Here is a 21,641-nt window from a genome sequence, read left to right on the forward strand (position 1 = left end):
ATACTTGAAGCTACATTGTTGATGCTTGAATGAAAGTGTTTGGAAGAATGGAGATTCAGAGTGCAGCACTCATTTGTCTCTTCTCTATAATGGTGAGCCAGGATGGGAATCTTTGAGCCTCAACCCAAAAGTAACCAATGCATTTCATCATCAATGGCTTGATCACATGGTTCCTTGTGATGAAACACATTAGTCGGTGGTTTCTTTTGGATGGAGACACCATACTCGAAGCTACACAGTTGATGCTTCAATAAAAGTATTTGGAGGAGTGGAGATCGGCGTGTGGTTCTGATTTATCTATTCTCTATTATGGTGATCCAAGATGGGCATCTTTGACCCAGCACCCCATTAATCCATCAACAGGTGAAAGAAGGTTTAATGCAGTGCTGCAGTTTTAGGAGTGGAATACATCACCACTGGAGAACCCCGAGAGATACAAGAACCCAGTGTCTGTCTCTGTCCACCAGACATGGAAATATCACCTTTGGGTGGGCTGGCTCTTTGATCAGGACCAGAACGCTGCACAGTCCTTGGAACCACGTGGCTTCCACAGACGTTCTACAGCTAATACTCATCTAGGGCCACCAATCACGTACAGGCTTTAATCTCCTAACGAGAGCAGATACTGCCTTAGGCCGGCCCCAGCACAGCATCCACGGCTCAGGTTGGGGTCTGACCAAGCTCCCCCTTTCACAGATGTCAGGCGGTTGGTGAGGACTATCCTCAAGAGCTTTTGCTCAGGTTGGGTGACCAGAAATTGTTCCGATGGGCATAGTACACAAAGCAACTATGGCAACTGCTGCACCGTAACAGTCACCAAGGGGGGGCAGGTACTTCTGTAGGCCACGGCACTGTATATACGAGCATTTAGAGCCTGTACTGGCTGGGTGGTCAATGTACATGGGACAGAGAAGTCTAGTGCATAGCTCTCCACCCCAAGCTGGGGCACCTTCTCCAAGGAGCAGCCTTCAGTCTCCCAGTCCAGGATGGGCAGAATGGTCAAATATTTCCAGTTCATGGTCACCAGCAATGGTCCATGTTTTAAGGCCTCAATACGTTCCATCATAGTGAGCTGTGGGTGGTAGCGGAGGGGGGGGGGCCTATTGATAAAGGTTCTAAATAAAATATTTTAATTTAATAGGAAGGCAGGAAAGCTGCAGTCTGTACACGTAAATAAGTTATTTTTCTTCATCTCCTCTCAGGCTTCAGAGAGAGTCCTGAGATGACAGCCCAGCAAGGAGGGCCGGGGCTCATTCAAACTTCTTCTTTAGTTTCTTCTGGAAGATGGCAGGCAAGATGGAGAGGACAGCCAAGATCATGAGGACAATGACGGAGTTCCAAGAGACCGCCTCCCCCGCCGTGGTCAGCTGGTACAGTGTGGTCCCGGCCTTGATCGCCACGAATGACGGAGGGGCCACGCCTGGAACAGACAAGGTGTAAGAAGCGACTAACGGCGGCAAGTTGTGTTTATACATCACAAAGACAGAAAACATATTTCAGCATGAAAATCAATTTAACCCCTTCCCGTCTGGCCCATGTATATAAACGGCCGGACAGGAGCAGTGCAGGGTCGGGTGGCCGTTTATAAACGACCTCCCTGCCCCTTGCTTGTGTGCTCCCTGGGAGCGCGCAGCACCACGATCTGGTGCCCGCTGTGTCCTCCGGACACAGTGGAACACCGATCGTTGTACGGGACCTCTGTGTGAGGTCCCGATCATGTGATCACTGATTGGCCTGACATCATTGCTTACTACATGTTAAATCTGTGAATGATCACAGAGATCACATGGTACAGGGCCATTCACAACAGCCTTGTACCATGTGACAAGCTGGGACCAATCACAGCTATCACAATATTTCTCAATGGCTGCAAGAATGCAGCCAGAGAGAAGGAGAAATGATTGCTTTTACAGCCTTTATGGGTGTAAAAGCAATCAATGTAAAAATAAAAAATATACATCTTCATCACCCCCCTCAACTAGTACAGTGTCACCATGGTGACTGTACTGCTAGAGTGACAGTATGTTAAAAAAAAACAAATAAAAAATAAAAAATTTAGAAAAATTATAATTTTTGGTTATAAACTAATTTGGGTTATTTTTTTTTTTTTTACTAAAAAGATAATTGAATACATTTTGGCCAAGATTTATAAAGAAAGATTTATTTGCAATTTTGTATAAGAAAAACTTCAAAATTTTTGGACATTTTCATTTATATAGCAAAAAAAAAAAAAAATCCCAGCGGTGAATAAATACCATCAAAATAAAGCTTTATGTGTCTCAAAATAATGCTAAAAAATTAATATGGGTACAGTGTTGCATGACCGCGCAATTGTCCTTCAAAGTGTGATAGCGCTGAAAGGTGGCCTGAGGGCAATCAGTGCAAAAAATAAATAAAAAAAATTAAAAAAAGAACATAAATTAAAATAATAATATAAAAAAAAATAAATAAAAATGTAAAATGAAGGGGGGCGAAAGTGTCCGGACTGGAAGAAGGGGGGGGGGGGGGAAGTGTTTGGACCGGAAGGGGGGGGGGGAAAGTGTTTGGACCGGAAGGGGGGGGGGGAAAGTGTTTGGACCGGAAGGGGGGGGGGAAAGTGTTTGGACCGGAAGGGGGGGGGGGAAAGTGTTTGGACCGGAAGGGGGGGGGGGAAAGTGTTTGGACCGGAAGGGGGGGGGGGAAAGTGTTTGGACCGGAAGGGGGGGGGGGAAAGTGTTTGGACCGGAAGGGGGGGGGGGAAAGTGTTTGGACCGGAAGGGGGGGGGGGGAAAGTGTTTGGACCGGAAGGGGGGGGGGGAAAGTGTTTGGACCGGAAGGGGGGGGGGGAAAGTGTCCGGACCGGAAGGGGGGGGGGGAAAGTGTCCGGACCGGAAGGGGGGGGGGGAAGTGTCCGGACCGGAAGGGGGGGGGGGGAAGTGTCCGGACCGGAAGGGGGGGGGGGGGAAGTGTCCGGACTGGAAGGGGGGGGGGGGAAAGTGTCCGGACCGGAAGGGGGGGGGGAAAGTGTCCGGACCGGAAGGGGGGGGGGGGAAAGTGTCCGGACCGGAAGGGGGGGGGGGAAAGTGTCCGGACCGGAAGGGGGGGGGGGGGAAGTGTCCGGACCGGAAGAGGGGGGGGAAAGTGTCCGGACTGGAAGGGGGGGGGGAAAAGTGTCCGGACCGGAAGGGGAAGGGGGGGAAAGTGTCGGACTGGAAGGGGGGGAAAGTGTCGGACTGGAAGGGGGGGAAAGTGTCGGACTGGAAGGGGGGGAAAGTGTCGGACTGGAAGGGGGGGAAAGTGTCGGACTGGAAGGGGGGGAAAGTGTCGGACTGGAAGGGGGGGAAAGTGTCGGACTGGAAGGGGGGAAAGTGTCGGACTGGAAGGGGGGGAAAGTGTCGGACTGGAAGGGGGGGAAAGTGTCGGACTGGAAGGGGGGGAAAGTGTCGGACTGGAAGGGGGGGAAAGTGTCGGACTGGAAGGGGGGGAAAGTGTCCGGACTGGAAGGGGGGAAAAGTGTCCGGACTGGAAGGGGTTAAAAGGGAAACCAGGAACTTTACAAAGCCTTTGCTGTGTTAACCCCTAACCTGGTCTATATGGCTGTGGGGCAAGATAGTGACTGTGATAGGTATAAAAAAACAAACAAACAAATTACAAAATAAAAACCCCTCGGGGATTATCGGTGTAATTAGATGATTGTCTACTAAGCAGTGTTCTAGCACAACAACCACTCACCCAGGAAGGTCCCCAAGAAGAAGACTTTAAGGGGGACGTTGATGACTGGAGAGGTGATGTTGATGAACCAGTTTGGCAGGAAAGGCGTTATTCTCAGGAATATGATATAATTAATCAGATGATCTTTGTGCCGCTCCACCTGGAAACATAAAACGCCATGTAATCAGAGAATCAGACGGAGCATGAAGAGCGGAGACCGGAGTATACATTGGGATCAGGTGACGTGGAGCCTCCGATGTGATTATATAGATATCAGGTGACATGGTAATCGCTTGACTCAGAATAAACTGCCAGAACATACAACACCCCAGACACACATACATACATATACATATACACACACACACATATATATATATATATACACACAGTTGCAAGAAAAAGTATGTGAACCCCTTGGGATTACGTGGAGTTTTGCATGAATTGGGCATAAAATGTGCTCTGAACGTCATCTAAGTCACAACAATAGAAGAACACAGTCTGCTGAACATAATACTACACAAACATTAGATGTTGCCATGGTTTAATTGCACATAACATGTAAACATTCACAGTGCAGGGAGGAAAAAGTATGTGAGGCCCTAGCTTAATGACTTCTCCCAGAGCTAATTGGAGCCAGGAATGAGCCAACCTTGACTCCAATCAGTGTGATGATATTGGATGTGTTGCCGACACCTGTTTTGGGTTTACTGGTTTCAAGAAGCACTGTCTGATGTGAACCATGCCTGGCAGAAAAGAGCTCTCAGAAGACCTACGATCAGGAATTGTTGACTTGCATGAAGCTGGAAAGGGTTATAAAAGTATCTCCTTGAGCCTTGATGTTCATGTGTCCACGGTAAGACAGACTGTCTACAAATGGAGAAAGTTTAGCACTGTTGCTACTCTCCCTAGGCGCGGTCGTCCTGTATAAATGACTGCAAGAGCACAGCGCAGAATGCTGCATGAGGTAAAGAAGAATCCCAGAGTGTCAGCTAAAGACCTACAGAAATCTCTGGCACATGCTAACATTTTTGTTGACACATCTACAATAAGGAAAACATGAAACAAGAATGGAGTACATGGGAGGACACCACGGAGGAAACCATTGCTGTCCAAAAAGAAGATTGCAGCACGTTTGAAGTTTGCAAAAGAGCACCTGGATGTTCCACAGCACTACTGGCAAAATATACTGTGGACAGATGAAACCAAGATTGAGTTGTTTGGGAAGAACACACAACACTATGTGTGGAGAAAAAAAGGCACAGCACACCAACATGAAAACCTCATCCCCACTGTGAAACATGGCGGAGGGAGCATCATGGTTTGGGGCTGCTTTGTTGCCTCAGGGCCTGGACGGATTGTTGTCATTGATGGGAAAATGAATTCCAGAGTTTATCAAGACATTTTGCAGGAAAACGTACGACCATCTGTCCGCCAACTGAAGCTCCGCAGAGGATGGGTGATGCAACAGGACAATGACCCAAAGCATACAAGTAATTCAACAAAACAATGGCTGCAACAGCACAGAATACGCCTTCTGGAGTGGCCTAGTCAGAGTCCTGACCTCAACCCCATTGAAATGCTGTGGCATGACCTTAAGAGAGCGATTCACACCAGACATCCCAAGAATATTGCTACACTGAAACAGTTTTGTGAAGAGGAGTGGTCCAAAATGACTCCAGATCGTTGTGCAGGTCTGATCTGCAACTACAGGAAACGTTTGGTTGAGGTTATTGCTGCCAAAGGAGGGTCAACCAGTTATTAAGTCCAAAGGTTCACAGACTTTTTCCTCCCCGCACTGTGAATGTTTACATGTTATGTGCAATGAAACCATGGCAACATCTAATGTTTGTGTAGTATTATGTTCAGCAGACTGTGTTCTTCTATTGTTGTGACTTAGATGACGTTCAGAGCACATTTTATGCCCAATTCATGCAAAACTCCACGTAATCCCAAGGGGTTCACATACTTTTTCTTGCAACTGTATCTATGTATATATGCACACACACAACACCCACAGGCATATATATACACACACACTGCAATGGGCGGACCAAACACAGACTGGCAGGGCCGGATCTAGCCTACCTGATCTGGGGGTGCAGTGTAAAAAATCAGGGGGCACAATGTCAGCACTGTGTGTGTGAGTCTCTGATGGTGTCATGATTCAGGAAACACTAGTATGTATTAGGTCATCATTAGATTAGGGTACTTAAACAGAACCTGGGCCCCCTTATATCAAGCCGTCCCTATTAGAGTTCCCCTTTACATCGAGCCCCCATCAGATTGCCCCCTTATGTATGATCAGTTAACCCCAGAGTACCCCCTTATATCAGTGTCCCCATCAGAGTGCCCCCTTATGTATGATCAGTTAACCCCAGAGTACCCCCTTACATCAGGGTCCCCATCAGTCTCTCCCTTACATATGATCAGTTAACCCCAGAGTACCCCCTTATATCAGTGTCCCCATCAGAGTGCTCCCTTACGTATGATCAGTTAACCCCAGAGTACCCCCTTACATCAGGGTCCCCAGAGTGCTCCCTTACATATGATCAGTTACCCCCAGAGTACCCCCTTACATCCCGGTCCCCAGAGTGCTCCCTTACATATGATCAGTTAACCCCAGAGTACCTCCTTACATCAGGGTCCCCAGAGTGCTCCCTTACGTATGATCAGTTAACCCCAGAGTACCCCCTTACATCAGGGTCCCCATCAGAGTGCACCCTTACGTATGATCAGTTAACCCCAGAGTACCCCCTTACATCAGGGTCCCCAGAGTGCTCCCTTACATATGATCAGTTACCCCCAGAGTACCCCCTTACATCCCGGTCCCCAGAGTGCTCCCTTACATATGATCAGTTAACCCCAGAGTACCCCCTTACATCCCGGTCCCCAGAGTGCTCCCTTACATATGATCAGTTACCCCCAGAGTACCCCCTTACATCCCGGTCCCCAGAGTGCTCCCTTACATATGATCAGTTAACCCCAGAGTACCTCCTTACATCAGGGTCCCCAGAGTGCTCCCTTACGTATGATCAGTTAACCCCAGAGTACCTCCTTACATCAGGGTCCCCAGAGTGCTCCCTTACATATGATCAGTTACCCCCAGAGTACCCCCTTACATCAGGGTCCCCAGAGTGCTCCCTTACATATGATCAGTTACCCCCAGAGTACCCCCTTACATCAGGGTCCCCAGAGTGCTCCCTTACGTATGATCAGTTAACCCCAGAGTACCCCCTTACATCAGGGTCCCCATCAGAGTGCACCCTTACGTATGATCAGTTAACCCCAGAGTACCCCCTTACATCAGGGTCCCCAGAGTGCTCCCTTACGTATGATCAGTTAACCCCAGAGTACCCCCTTACATCAGGGTCCCCATCAGAGTGCACCCTTACGTATGATCAGTTAACCCCAGAGTACCCCCTTACATCAGGGTCCCCAGAGTGCTCCCTTACATATGATCAGTTAACCCCAGAGTACCCCCTTACATCAGGGTCCCCAGAGTGCTCCCTTACGTATGATCAGTTAACCCCAGAGTACCCCCTTACATCAGGGTCCCCAGAGTGCTCCCTTACGTATGATCAGTTAACCCCAGAGTACCCCCTTACATTCGGGTCCCAATAAAATGCAAAAAACAAAAAGAAAACAACTGCGCCCCCCCAAAGAAAAAAACCCCCCAAAAACCTGGGCCCCCTTATATGCATTGAGAAATCTCACACCTGAGATAAAAGATGCCGGTGGATGCCGCCCACAACAGAAATGTGGCCCTCGGACAATCGAATCTTTCCATACAATGGGTATTACCTGCTCTGACCATTTGACGGCTTTCTCTGTCAGATATTTGTAGACGATCGGCCTCCCGACATGATAGGACAGCATGTAGCAGAACGACGCTCCGAGACCCGAACACTGGAAGGAGACAGGAGAGCGCGTGAGCTGACACGTACCCTACAGAGGAATTGTACTTCTGTTCAGCCAGTCATACGATACGGATAATCCTGCCAGACTGCGCAGCCAGGCTAGTGACACCAGGATTGCTGGGAGGGAAGAACGAACACTTCGGGAGCAGCAGACAATGAGACGGAGCATGCTCACTAAGGGTGTACAGCTGAATGGCTACAAACACCCTGCGGTGATGCGGATAGAAAACAATCTTCTCTATATACACGGTGTGCACTATCGTTAGGCAAGTTCCTCTGGAACTCTCTACCCCAATCTATCAGACTGTCGCCTACTCTGCTCACTTTTAGGCGATCTCTGAAAACCGATCTCTTCAGGGAAGCCTATCCTGCCCTCAGCTAATAATGGAATCTTCTACTATTCCAACCAGTCCATCCCCCACAGTTATTAACTATTGTACCACTAGCCCCTCCCTCCTAGATTGTAAGCTCCCAGGATCAGGCCCTCCTAACCCTCTTGTATTGAACTGTATTGTCCCCCTTTATATTGTAAAGTGCTGAGCAAACTGTTATATAAATATATAATATTAATATCTCTCTCTCTATATATATATATTCTATGCAGTTGCTTTTCGAGGGATATACCGCCTTCTTCAAAACCTGATGAAACGCGTTGGTTCTTGCATTGTGTGGTGCAGTGTTGTATTTTTAGTATCCGGGCCCCAGAGGTGCCAAGAGACCCTGTCAGAGGGTCTTCTACATGCTTGTGTATTCTCAGCCTATAGGAGTATTTGTATCCACTTTTATTGATAAATGACGGGTGGGGGGCCCATAGAACGCAGCTCACTTTGGAGAGGTGGGGGACCCCTGTCTCAGCTCCCCATATCCCTATTATGTGTAAGTCACCCTGTGCCTGTTAGGGGTACAGGGTGATCTGTCCTAATATTGTGTAGACATGTCTAGGAGATGGGGGGGGGGGTTGTGGATTGTATGGTGTTGTGGGGCTGCATCCCACTGTTCTATTGTTTGGCTTGGGAGCAAACTATTATGGGATGTGTTTATGTGTATTAGCTTAGTGGGGAGTGACTCCAGCAGCCCTCCCTCCTGATGGGACTGTCTGCTGGTGTGAAGTTTGAATACCTGTGTGTCGTTACTAAATGTAGATTGCCCCGCCCTGTGACATTATGCAGGGAGGGGGGACTGTCTCCTGAGTGTATATATCCTGTATCTATGTTCAAATAAATTAGTCTACCTCCTGGTTTACTTCAAGACTGGTGTCGTCTTGTATGGTGGGCTGTGGTGTCCGTGGTCGGTGTTCGGACGGGGAAGCGGTATTCTAACGGAAATACTCAAGCGCAGTCTGGGGTTGGTTCCGTTACAGGCGTTAAAACACCCTTCTTGTTTTTGGAACATCAAAAAATGACTTTAGGCCAGGAGTGGAAAAAGGGGACTACCCAGATACTCACCAAACAGACGAGGAAGAGAGCCAGGGGGAAGGGGTAGAGGAATCCAGACAGGATACTGAGGAATATGGAGCCCGGAATAGCGAAGGTCTGTAGACTGGACGCATGTCGGTTAAAGAAGATTCCCCATTTAGTGATGATCGTGGTACAGTCCGCAATGCAGCTGCGGGTACAATCTCCGGGTATCATTCTGCATCAGTACTTCTGGTGTGCAGTCTTCTGCTTTATCTCCCAACAATGGGATTCCCTCATTGGCTGGCATCTGGTCACATGGTCTCTGTCAGAGGAACAGATTCCAGGAGAATATTTAAGGCTGGTGGAGGTCAACTTTCTTTATATAGGGACCTTAAAGCGGAGCTCCGCCCCAAAAGGGGAAGTTCCGCTTTAAAGACTGGTCCCCTGCTCCCCATTGGCAGCTTTGGGGAGCGCTTGGGGGGAGTGGGTACCCAAATTTGACAGGTACCCGCTCCGACTGATCCGGAAGTGGAAGTTGTCCTCCCCCCCCTCCCTCCCCATTGTCTTCTGGGATACGTGATCAGAAAAAAGGAGATCACCGACCAGCTCTGCAATAATGATTTACAGTTCTAGCAGAGTTGTAGCCTAGGCACAGCTCAGGCCACAAAAACTGAAGAATCTAGAATCCAGGCCAGAGTCATGATATAGATCTAGTAGAGTTGTAGCCTAGGCACAGCTCAGGAGAGGCGGCACAAACTGAACAGAACTGAGGAATCTAGAACCCAGGCCAGAGTTATGATATAGTTCTAGTGGAGTGGTAGCCTAGGCACAGTTCAGGACAGGCGGCACAAACTGAAGAATCTAGAATCCAGGCCAGAGTCATGATATAGATCTAGTGGAGTTGTAGCCTAGGCACAGCTCAGGACAGGCGGCACAAACTGAACAAAACTGAGGAATCTAAAATCCAAAAATGAATCGCCCAAAAATAGGGTTATCGGTGTTTTGCCAATAGAAAAAAAAAGAAAAAAAAAAAGCTGCTGACGATAATAATTAACTTCAATGTAAAAATCGCGTCCCAATGACTTCAATGTAGGAATGCGTCCGAAAATAGTGCTATCGGCATTTTGCCGATAGAAAACATTTAGGCGATACAGGTGACTGTGTGTACTGCAGATAAGGGGGGGAGGGGGCTGAGAAAGGCAGGAGAGGAGCAGTGTATACAGTGACTGGCTGTCACTATGTCTGTGACAGTTTTTAAAATGTAATTACCGGCTTTTTTTTTTTTTCTTCCCTATAGCTCACAAAATGAGCTGTCACTTCCCCCCCAGCTAAAAGAAACAGTTTCCTTTTAGCTTCTTTCCCGAGATAAAAGAAACAAAGTTTCCTTTTAGTTTCCTTCCCGAGTTAAAAGAAACAAAGTTTCCTTTTAGTTTCTTTCCCGAGATAAAAGAAACAAAGTTTCCTTTTAGTTTCCTTCCCGAGATAAAAGAAACAAAGTTTCCTTTTAGTTTCTTTCCCGAGATAAAAGAAACAAAGTTTCCTTTTAGTTTCCTTCCCGAGATAAAAGAAACAAAGTTTCCTTTTAGCTTCTTTCCCGAGATAAAAGAAACAAAGTTTCCTTTTAGTTTCCTTCCCGAGTTAAAAGAAACAAAGTTTCCTTTTAGTTTCTTTCCCGAGATAAAAGAAACAAAGTTTCCTTTTAGTTTCCTTCCCGAGATAAAAGAAACAAAGTTTCCTTTTAGTTTCTTTCCCGAGATAAAAGAAACAAAGTTTCCTTTTAGTTTCTTTCCCGAGATAAAAGAAACAAAGTTTCCTTTTAGTTTCTTTCCCGAGATAAAAGAAACAAAGTTTCCTTTTAGTTTCTCTCCCGAGATAAAAGAAACAAAGTTTCCTTTTAGTTTCTTTCCCGAGATAAAAGAAACAAAGTTTCCTTTTAGTTTCTCTCCCGAGATAAAAGAAACAAAGTTTCCTTTTAGTTTCTCTCCCGAGATAAAAGAAACAAAGTTTCCTTTTAGTTTCTCTCCCGAGATAAAAGAAACAAAGTTTCCTTTTAGTTTCTTTCCCGAGATAAAAGAAACAAAGTTTCCTTTTAGTTTCTTTCCCGAGATAAAAGAAACAAAGTTTCCTTTTAGTTTCTTTCCCGAGATAAAAGAAAGTTTCCTTTTAGTTTCTTTCCCGAGATAAAAGAAAGTTTCCTTTTAGTTTCTTTCCCGAGATAAAAGAAACAAAGTTTCCTTTTAGTTTCTTTCCCAAGATAAAAGAAAGAAAGTTTCCTTTTAGTTTCTTTCCCGAGTTAAAAGAAACAAAGCATCCTTTGGCTCCAGGGAAAGTGACAGCTCATTCTATGAGCTATAGTGAAAAAAAAAAAAAAAAGCCGGCAATTGCATTTAAAAACAGGCACCAACCTATAGTGACAGCCAATGAGGAACCTCTCTGTATACACTGCCCCTCTCCTGCCCTCTCCTTGCACACTCCACCCCCCCCCCCCAACCCCTACAAAGAGGACCTGTCACTCATATGTTATCACATAGGGGACTATTGCTCTCTTATGTGATAGCAATAAAAACATAAGTTGAAAAAAGTAATTAAAAATATACATAAAAGTAGAAAAAAAAAACAAACTGGAGCCTCCCTACCGCAGACATCCCGGTTTCGGTTCGGTTTTTGACAACATGCATCCTGAATTTTCAGTATTGGCACCTGAATTGTCATTTCGGTGCACCACTACTTCAATGCAAAAATCGGGTCCCATTAACGTAGTGCAGGAACTTCTTCCCTGCGTGTCCCAGGGCACGGGAGTCCATTCAAATGAATGGGCCCTCGGGCCCCCGCAAATCATGACCCCCACAGATGTGAACCACGGGTTATAGTTGCAAAGGATACAAGACATACGTGGCAAAATACGCCACCAGGACCTCCACATAGAACGTGTCCTTGTATTTGGACAGCACTCTCCCCAGAGCCTTGGCGTCATCCATATCCCGGGGAATCTTTATCTGCGCACACTCTTCCCTGTGAAGGAAAACAGAAAAAAAATGACTAAAAGGACAATGAGCAGGAGGAAGAAAACTGTGGGGGGGGGGGGGGGGGGGGGAATACTCCTTTACCTCCCCAGTCACACACTATTATTATTATACATTTATATAGCTCTGACATATACCGCAGTGCAGTACAGAGAACACGGAGCCAGTCCCATCAGTCTCTGTACCAGAGGAGCTTACACTCTAACGCCCCCCCCCCCACAGTCCCATCAGTCTCTGTACCAGAGGAGCTTACACTCTAACGCCCCCCCCCCCACAGTCACATCAGTCTCTGTACCAGAGGAGCTTACACTCTAATGTCCCCTCCCCCACAGTCACATCAGTCTCTGTACCAGAAGAGCTTACACTCTAATGTCCCCTCCCCCACAGTCACATCAGTCTCTGTACCAGAGGAGCTTACGCTCTAATGTCCCCTCCCCCACAGTCACATCAGTCTCTGTACCAGAGGAGCTTACGCTCCAATGTCCCCTCCCCCACAGTCCCATCAATCTCTGTACCAGAAGAGCTTACGCTCTAATGTCCCCTCCCCCCCAGTCACATCAGTCTCTGTACCAGAGGAGCTTACACTCTAATGTCCCCTCCCCCCACAGTCCCATCAGTCTCTGTACCAGAGGAGCTTACACTAATGTCCCCTCCCCCACAGTCACACACTATTATACATTGATATAGCTCTGACATATACCGCGGCGCTGTACAGCGGTCAGGGTGAAGGTGATGATGTCACAGATACTCACTCGCTGAGTTGGGGGAAGTTCTTGTACACCAGGAACATGACAAAGGCTGCAGATGAAAATATAGACACCAATATGAGGAGGGAGGTGCGCGCCGAGCCGCCTTCTGATTGGGCTTTGCCTGCAAAACAGGAAATCATTGATTATCCCCAATATAATTCATAACTCAGGACAATTCTGGACTCACATTGCTTTCCATCATCAATTCCTGCTTTAATTGTTACCATCAGCAGGATCTGTGAATGTTTACACAGCGAGCGTCAATAAAGTCACATGACTAAGGAGCGTCAATCCAGTCACATGACTAAGGAGCGTCAATCCAGTCACATGACTAAGGAGCGTCAATAAAGTCACATGACTGAGGAGCGTCAATAAAGTCACATGACTGAGGAGCGTCAATAAAGTCACATGACTGAGGAGCGTCAATAAAGTCACATGACTGAGGAGCGTCAATAAAGTCACATGACTGAGGAGCGTCAATAAAGTCACATGACTAAGGAGCGTCAATAAAGTCACATGACTGAGGAGCGTCAATAAAGTCACATGACTGAGGAGCGTCAATCCAGTCACATGACTGAGGAGCGTCAATCCAGTCACATGACTGAGGAGCGTCAATCCAGTCACATGACTAAGGAGCGTCAATCCAGTCACATGACTGAGGAGCGTCAATCCAGTCACATGACTGAGGAGCGTCAATCCAGTCACATGACTGAGGAGCGTCAATAAAGTCACATGACTAAGGAGCGTCAATAAAGTCACATGACTAAGGAGCGTCAATAAAGTCACATGACTGAGGAGCGTCAATAAAGTCACATGACTGAGGAGCGTCAATAAAGTCACATGACTGAGGAGCATCAATCCAGTCACATGACTGAGGAGCGTCAATCCAGTCACATGACTAAGGAGCGTCAATCCAGTCACATGACTAAGGAGAGTCAATCCAGTCACATGACTAAGGAGCGTCAATCCAGTCACATGACTAAGGAGCGTCAATCCAGTCACATGACTAAGGAGCGTCAATCCAGTCACATGACTAAGGAGCGTCAATCCAGTCACATGACTAAGGAGCGTCAATCCAGTCACATGACTAAGGAGAGTCAATCCAGTCACATGACTAAGGAGCGTCAATCCAGTCACATGACTAAGGAGCGTCAATCCAGTCACATGACTAAGGAGCGTCAATAAAGTCACATGACTAAGGAGCGTCAATCCAGTCACATGACAGACACATGACTAAGGAGCGTCAATCCAGTCACATGACTAAGGAGCTCCAACAACAGACAACAATAAACCTGAAGATAATCCGGAGGAAGGAAACATTGCCCCTACACTCTGTTAGATCCTCCCCTTCAGTCTCACATGGGGTCCCCATCGGACTCCTCCCTTACATCAGGGTCCCCATCAGAGGCCTCCCTTACATCAGAGTCCCCATCAGAGTCGCCCCTTACATCAGGGTCCCCCCTTACATCAGGGTCCCCGTCAGAGGCCTCCCTTACATCAGGGTCCCCGTCAGAGGCCTCCCTTACATCAGGGTCCCCGTCAGAGGCCTCCCTTACATCAGGGTCCCCGTCAGAGGCCTCCCTTACATCAGGGTCCCCGTCAGAGGCCTCCCTTACATCAGGGTCCCCGTCAGAGGCCTCCCTTACATCAGGGTCCCCGTCAGAGGCCTCCCTTACATCAGGGTCCCCGTCAGAGGCCTCCCTTACATCAGGGTCCCCGTCAGAGGCCTCCCTTACATCAGGGTCCCCGTCAGAGGCCTCCCTTACATCAGGGTCCCCGTCAGAGGCCTCCCTTACATCAGGGTCCCCGTCAGAGGCCTCCCTTACATCAGGGTTCCCGTCGGACTCCTCCCTTACATCAGGGTTCCCATCGGACTCCTCCCTTACATCAGGGTTCCCATCGGACTCCTCCCTTACATCAGGGTTCCCATCGGACTCCTCCCTTACATCAGGGTTCCCATCGGACTCCTCCCTTACATCAGGGTCCCCATCGGACTCCTCCCTTACATCAGGGTCCCCATCGGACTCCTCCCTTACATCAGGGTCCCCATCGGACTCCTCCCTTACATCAGGGTCCCCATCGGACTCCTCCCTTACATCAGGGTCCCCATCGGACTCCTCCCTTACATCAGGGTCCCCATCGGACTCCTCCCTTACATCAGGGTCCCCATCGGACTCCTCCCTTACATCCTCATTGGCTCCCCCAGATGTTCGCCCTCTGATTAAACTTCATCTTGTACTCGGTATGAGAAGCCTGGAATGTGGGTGACGTTGGATGTTGTGAAATCCAGAGTCAGAATCATCCATCATGGCCGACCTTTGAGCCCGGGTCATACCTGAGATTCCACAGGGGGCGGAGTCTGAGGAATTCTCCGGGTGGCTCGGAGCTGATGAGATCCAGTCTGGCAACATCCCATAGAGGAAGAGTTAACCCCATAGAGGCCGGAGCGGGCTGAGCTCCAGGCCAGGGAATTCCTATTCCTGTCCATGCTGTCCTGAGATTTGCACAGCTCTGACAGTGGCCCGCTGACCCAACTTATAACAACACAACCTGGTCCCCTCCCCCCCGTCACTAGATGGGGAACAAGCAGCAAGAGGCTGGTGAGGTCATCTCTCTCCTCCTGTCAGCACATGTACATGCACCATATCTGATTGGCTGCTCAGTGCTGCCCCTCCTCCTTCCAGTCTGAGCTCTGCTGTAGGCGGGGAGACAAGAGGCTGACTACACCGCCGGGGTCCTCCCCACTCTGGGGTGTCGCTGCAATAAATCCGGGGTGCTGTGTGAGAGCATTCTGAGGAGCCCCAACACTCCTCCACAATGCTGCTGTGCGGGACCCACATCCTCCTGGTGGGAGGAGTTAGAACAGAGATCTGTATTGGTCGGCTCATGTAACCTCCTCTGGGTATGAAACCTGAAGCACATCGCATTTCATGGGGCCCCTCGCTGGTCGCCATTACACGGGGCCCCTTCGCTGGTCGCCATTACACGGGGCCCCTTCGCTGGTCGCCACGACACTCATTACACGGAGCCCCTCGCTGGCCACCACAACACGGGCCCCTCGCTGGTCCTCACTACACTCCTCATTACACGGGCCCCTCGCTGGTCCTCACTACACTCCTCATTACACGGAGCCCCTCGCTGGTCCTCGCGACACGGGGCCCCTCGCTACACGGGGCCCCTCGCTGGTCCTCGCTACACTCCTCATTACACGGGCCCCTCGCTGGTCCTCGCTACACTCCTCATTACACGGGGCCCCTCGCTGGTCCTCACTACACTCATTACACGGGGCCCCTCGCTGGTCCTCACTACACTCCTCATTACACGGGCCCCTCGCTGGTCCTCACTACACTCATTACACGGGGCCCCTCGCTGGTCCTCGCGACACGGGGCCCCTCGCTGGTCCTCGTGACACGGGGCCCCTCGCTACACGGGGCCCCTCGCTGGTCCTCGCTACACTCCTCATTACACGGGCCCCTCGCTGGTCCTCACTACACTCCTCATTACACGGGGCCCCTCGCTGGTCCTCACTACACTCCTCATTACACGGGCCCCTCGCTGGCCACCACAACACGGGCCCCTCGCTGGTCCTCACTACACTCATTACACGGGCCCCTCGCTGGTCCTCACTGCACTCCTCATTACACGGGGCCCCTCGCTGGTCCTCGCGACACGGGGCCCCTCGCTGGTCCTCGCGACACGGGGCCCCTCGCTGGTCCTCGCGACACGGGGCCCCTCGCTGGTCCTCGCGACACGGGGCCCCTCGCTGGTCCTCGCGACACGGGGCCCCTCGCTGGTCCTCGCGACACGGGGCCCCTCGCTGGTCCTCGCGACACGGGGCCCCTCGCTGGTCCTCGCGACACGGGGCCCCTCGCTGGTCCTCGCGACACGGGGCCCCTCGCTGGTCCTCGCGACACGGGGCCCCTCGCGACACGGGGCCCCTCGCTGGTCCTCGCTACACGGGGCCCCTCGCTGGTCACTACACTCCTCATTACACGGGGCCCCTCGCTGGTCGCCACTACCAGGGGCTGACATCTGAGGGAAGGGGGGATGGGAGAGGGGTGTCATCAGTATAGGGGGTGTCCGGTCACATATATCGGGGGGAGGACACATATATGTCGGGTGGGGGGTCACACAGGGGAGGGTTTCCCGGCCTCTCTCTCACCCCGGATGATCCTCTCCTCCTCCGCCTCCCGGTTCTCAGTCCTCTCCCCGGCCGCACTCCTTGCTCTCGCCATCTTCATCTCCCGGCTCACCACTTCCGCCTCTCCTTCACCCTCTGGAGCCGGCCGGACACACCGCGCATGCGTCACCCGTCACCATGACAGCGCACTGCAGACCGGATATCCGGGAGATCATCAGCCCGCGGCTCCGCTCTGTGGTTTGGGAGGTCTCCCTGGTACTCCGGTGTCCGGGTCTCCTCTGTAGCTCACATCTGTAGGTTCTTCTTTGTGGGCGGGATCTCTTCTGTGGTGGGTGGGGCATCTCTGTGATGTGGGTGGAATCTCTTCTGTGGTGGATGGGGCATCTCTGTGATGTGGGTGGGGCCTCTGGTGGGTGAAGATCCTGTGGTGTGGGCGGGTCATCCTTTGTGGTGTGGGTGGGGTATTCTGTGATGTGGGTGGAGCATCTCTGTCATGTGGGTGGAGCTTCTTTGTTATAGAGGGGTTTATTCTGTGGTGGGTGCAGCTTCTCTGATGTGGGCGGGGTCTCTGGTGGGTTTGACGATCCTCTGTTCTGTGGGTGGGGTCTTCTGTGTGGTGGGTGGAGCTTCTCTGTGATGTGGGCGGGGTCTCTGGTGGGTTTGACGATCCTCTGTTCAGTGGGTGGGGTCTCCTGTGGTGGGTGGAGCTTATCTGTAGTGTGAGCGAGGTCTCTGTGGTGGGTGTGATGATCCTCTGTTCTGTGGGTGGGGTCTCTTGTGGTGGGTGGAGCTTCTCTGTAGTGTGGGCGAGGTCTCTGTGGTGGGTGTGATGATCCTCTGTTCTGTGGGTGGGGTCTCCTGTGGTGGGTGGAGCTTCTCTGTAGTGTGAGCGAGGTCTCTGTGGTGGGTGTGATGATGCTCTGTTCTGTGGGTGGGATCTTCTCTGTGGTGGGTGGAGCTCCTCTTTGATGTAGGCAGGGTCTCCTCTGTGGTGGGTAGAGCTTCTCTGTAGTGTGGGCAGGGTCTTTGTGATGGGTGGAGCTCCTCTGTAGTGGGTGAAGCTTCTTTGTAGTATGGGCGAGGTCTCTGTGGTGGGTGTGATGATCCTTGGTTCTGTGGGTGGGGTCTCCTCTGTGGTGGGTGGAGCTCCTCTGATGTAGGCAGGGTCTCCTCTGTGGTGGGTGGAGCTTCTCTGTAGCATGGACAGGGTCTTTGTGATGGGTGGTACTCCCCTGTGGTAAGGATGGGGTCTCCTATGTAGTGGGTGGAGCTCCTCCTCTTTGATGTAGGCAGGGTCTCCTCTGTGGTGGGTGGAGCTTCTCTGTAGTGTGGGCAGGGTCTTTGTGATGGGTGGCACTCCCCTGTGGTAAGGATGGGGTCTCCTCTATGGAGAGGTAGAGCTTCTCTGTGATTGGGTGAGGTCTCCTCTTTGGTGGGTGGAGCTCTTCTGCAATTTGGATGGGGGTCTCCTATGGTGGGTGAAGCTTCTCTGTGATGTGGGTGTCGTATCCAGGTGGGTGGAGCTCCTCCGTGAAGTGGGCGGGGTCTCCTTTTTAGTAAGTAGATCAGGGTTTGATCTAGGTGAGGGTCAAAAGTCATACTCGGGGTCAAAGGTCAGTATGTTTTAGCTCAATTATCTGGTTTCTGGGCTGAACTCCGGGTACAAATACCAAATAACACCCACATACGTGGTGTCACTGCCACCGTCAGGAGCAGGAGAACTTCTTTTGGGTTGTCCTTTGGTGGCAACTTATGAGAACAGCGAGTAATAGACGGCTACGCTCCAAAAATGTGTTTTTTTAACTAATTCGTTCCAGTTTTTCTTTGATAATAAATTTTTTTTGTAAAAATCCAGTGTTGTCTGTTACTGTTTACCGCCAACTGAAAGCCCAATGTGACTCTTCCTGCGGTGAACTACAACCCTGGCCGAACGTTTGAGGAAATCCGTGCCGTCATCATCGCTTTGCACAGAAAGGGATTCCCAGGCAAGGATATGCTGCTACTAAGATTGGACCTAAATCCACCTTTTTTCGGGTCATCAAGAACTTCCAGGAGAGGTTCAATTGTTGTGAAGAACGCTTCAGGGCGCCCAAGAAAGTCCAACAAGCGCCAGGACAGGATTCAGCTGCGGGATCGGGGCACCACCAGTGCAGAGCTAGCTCAGGAATGGCAACAGGCAGGTGTGATGCATCGGCACGCACAGTGAGGAGAACACTTGGAGGATGGCCTGGTGTCAAGAAGGGCAGCAAAGAAGCCACTTCTCTACAGGAAAACCATCCGGGACAGACTGATATTCTGCAGAAGGTCCAGAGATTGGACGGCTGAGGACTGGGGGAAAGTCCTTTTCTGATGAATCCCCTTTCCAAATGAAAAAACCTTGTCCAGAGAAGAAAAGGTGAGCACCTCCATGAGTCCGGTGTCATGCCAACAGTAATGCTTCCTGAGATCACTCGTGTGTGGGGTCACTTCTCAGCTAAGGAGTGGACTCACAAGAATTCATCCATGAATAAAGAATGTTCCAAAAACATCCTCAGAGAGCAACTTCTCCCAACCATCTAAGGACAGTTTGGTGAGGAACAATGCCAGGAGAGGATTCATCTACGGGATCGGGGCACCACCAGTGCAGAGCTAGCTCAGGAATGGCGGCAGGCAGGTGTGATGTATCGGCACGCACAGTGAGGAGAAGACTTTTGGAGGATGGCCTGGTGACAAGAAGGGCACCAAAGAAGCCACTTCTCTCCAGGAAACCATCTGGGACAGACTGATATTCTGCAGAAGGTCCAGGGATTGGACGGCTGAGAACTGAGGGAAAGTCCTTTTCTGATTAATCCCCTTTCCAATTGAAAAAACCTTATACGAAGAAGGAAAGGTGAGCACCTCCATCAATCCGGTGCCATGCCAACAGTAAAGCCTCCTGAGATCACTCAAGTGTGGGGTCACTTCTCAGCCAAGGGAGTGGGCTCACTCACGAACACATCCATGAATAAAGAATGGTCCAAAAACATCCGAGAGCAACTTCTTCCAACCATCCAAGGACAGTTTGGTGAGGAACAATACCTTCTCCAGCATGATGGAGAGCCTTGCCAGAAGGCCAAAGTCATAACTAAGTGGCTTGGGGAAAAAAACATCGAACTTTTTGGTCCATGGCCAGGAAACTCCCCAGAACTTCATCCCATGGAGAACTTGTGGTCAATCTTCAAGAGGCGGGTGAACAAAAAAAAAACCAACAAATTCTGACAAACCCCAAGCGTTGATTATGGAAGAATGGGCCACCATTAGTCAGGATGTGGCCCAGAAGTTGATGGAGAGCATGCCGGGGGGAATTGCAGAGGTCCTGAAAAAGAAGGGTCAACACTGCGAATATTGACTCTGCAGAAACTTCATGTCGTTGTCAATAGAAGCCTCTGACACCAGAGGAACATCTGACAAAAACATCGAACAACTAGTGCAGGTGGGAACTACACCGTCATTGGACCTGACACAGGCACAAGCAGGCGAGGGCACTGACACACAGAGAGCTCCCCGGCGGTTTGGAGATGATGTCATCACATTGGGGCTCCACATTTTGTGAGATGGTGAGGCACAGATTGACCTCCGTGGGGGAGGTTTACTAAGGCCGGCCATACATGGGTCGATTTCCCAAGGATTTTTCGTCCAAAAATCGGACTGAGAGTAATCGACTGGTTTTCGCTCTGCATAGGATGCGGGCCTCCACCACTTTTGAGCTCCGAAGTGTTAAGTTCTCGGCACATCTGGAGAAGTCTGCGCATTTACTGGGATCATGCGGTTTATGTCCCAGGATGCCGTGCTTCGTGTTTTGCGGATTGGTCATGCTAATGCAGACCATACATGGTTGGAATTCCGATTTTTCGTCCGAAAATCGAAAACGTTCGCTCAGTAATCCGGCGCCATCAATGATTTCGAAAATTGTCCGACCGAGTCATAACATTCACCCCATATAACAGGTGAAACTTCTGTTCCTTCCTGGTCACGGCTCATGCGCATATTCTTTTTGGAAAAACGATCGTGCGATTTGACCATTGTTGAGACGCAAATCGGTCGTTTTTTACGAATTTTCCAACATGCCCGATCACTGAAAGGGGGGGGGAACCATGAAAATCGGCCGGTGCCATTGAGCCACTAACAGAGTGAAAATCGGCTGATTATTCTTAGGTCTGGATGAAAAATCGGTCAAATTTTGACCCATGTATGGGCGGCCTTAGTGGGACAATGGCACCGGCCAATTTTCGTGGTTCCTCTCCATTTCGTTTCATCGGGCGTGTTGGAAAATTTGTGAAAAAAAGACCGATTTTCGAAATCATTGGTGGCACATTCGGAGTACAGAGCGAACAACGGTTTTGATTTTCGATCGAAAAATCGTTCGGAATTCGACCCATATATGGGCTGCTTTAAGCTGGCGCAACTGTGTGTGGGAGCCAATCGGCTTCTAACTTCGGCTTTGACAATAAGGCTCCATTCGGAATTGTGCGACTTCAAAATCCTGCGATTTACGGTTCGGCTTGATGCGACTTAGGATGAGTGTGACTTTGGCTTTGACCGAGGACGATTGTTTGTGCTCTACGCAAGTCACATGTGTATCCTTCAGGTGCAACTTTCATGCGATTTTGGAGGGTTCACATTGAAGTCTATGGCACTCAAGTTGCATGAGCTTGGATTCACACCAGTTTCTGTGCCAATTCCGCATCACAATCGCACCCCGT

General features: G+C 50.0%; 1 protein-coding gene across 1 annotated transcript; it reads right to left on the reverse strand.

Moving 5' to 3' along the window:
* Positions 1-588: 588 nt before the first annotated feature.
* On the reverse strand, positions 589-17,180 carry TMEM41B (transmembrane protein 41B). The gene is made up of 7 exons (XM_089668056.1): positions 16,942-17,180; positions 12,783-12,900; positions 11,891-12,019; positions 9,056-9,149; positions 7,495-7,599; positions 3,712-3,850; positions 589-1,420 (listed from the first exon to the last, which is right to left on the reverse strand). Exons 1-7 carry the CDS (start codon positions 17,018-17,020, stop codon positions 1,251-1,253), a joined length of 834 nt encoding a protein of 277 aa, XP_089524182.1. The 5' UTR covers positions 17,021-17,180; the 3' UTR covers positions 589-1,250.
* Positions 17,181-21,641: the final 4,461 nt, after the last annotated feature.

The sequence above is a fragment of the Staurois parvus genome, unplaced genomic scaffold, assembly GCF_062004578.1.
Source record: "Staurois parvus isolate SC_StPar_1 unplaced genomic scaffold, SC_StPar_1.0 ptg003780l, whole genome shotgun sequence".
Taxonomy (NCBI): domain Eukaryota; kingdom Metazoa; phylum Chordata; class Amphibia; order Anura; family Ranidae; genus Staurois; species Staurois parvus.

Coding starts and splice junctions, on each gene's coding strand:
- TMEM41B (XM_089668056.1), bottom strand. CDS start 17,020: ATGAAGATGGCGAGAGCAAGGAGTGCGGCCGGGGAGAGGACTGAGAAC. Junction 12,020..12,782: donor AACTTCCCCCAACTCAGCGA/GTGAGTATCTGT, acceptor TTTCCTTCACAG/GGAAGAGTGTGCGCAGATAA. Junction 9,150..11,890: donor TATTTTGCCACGTATGTCTT/GTATCCTTTGCA, acceptor ACATGCGTCCAG/TCTACAGACCTTCGCTATTC.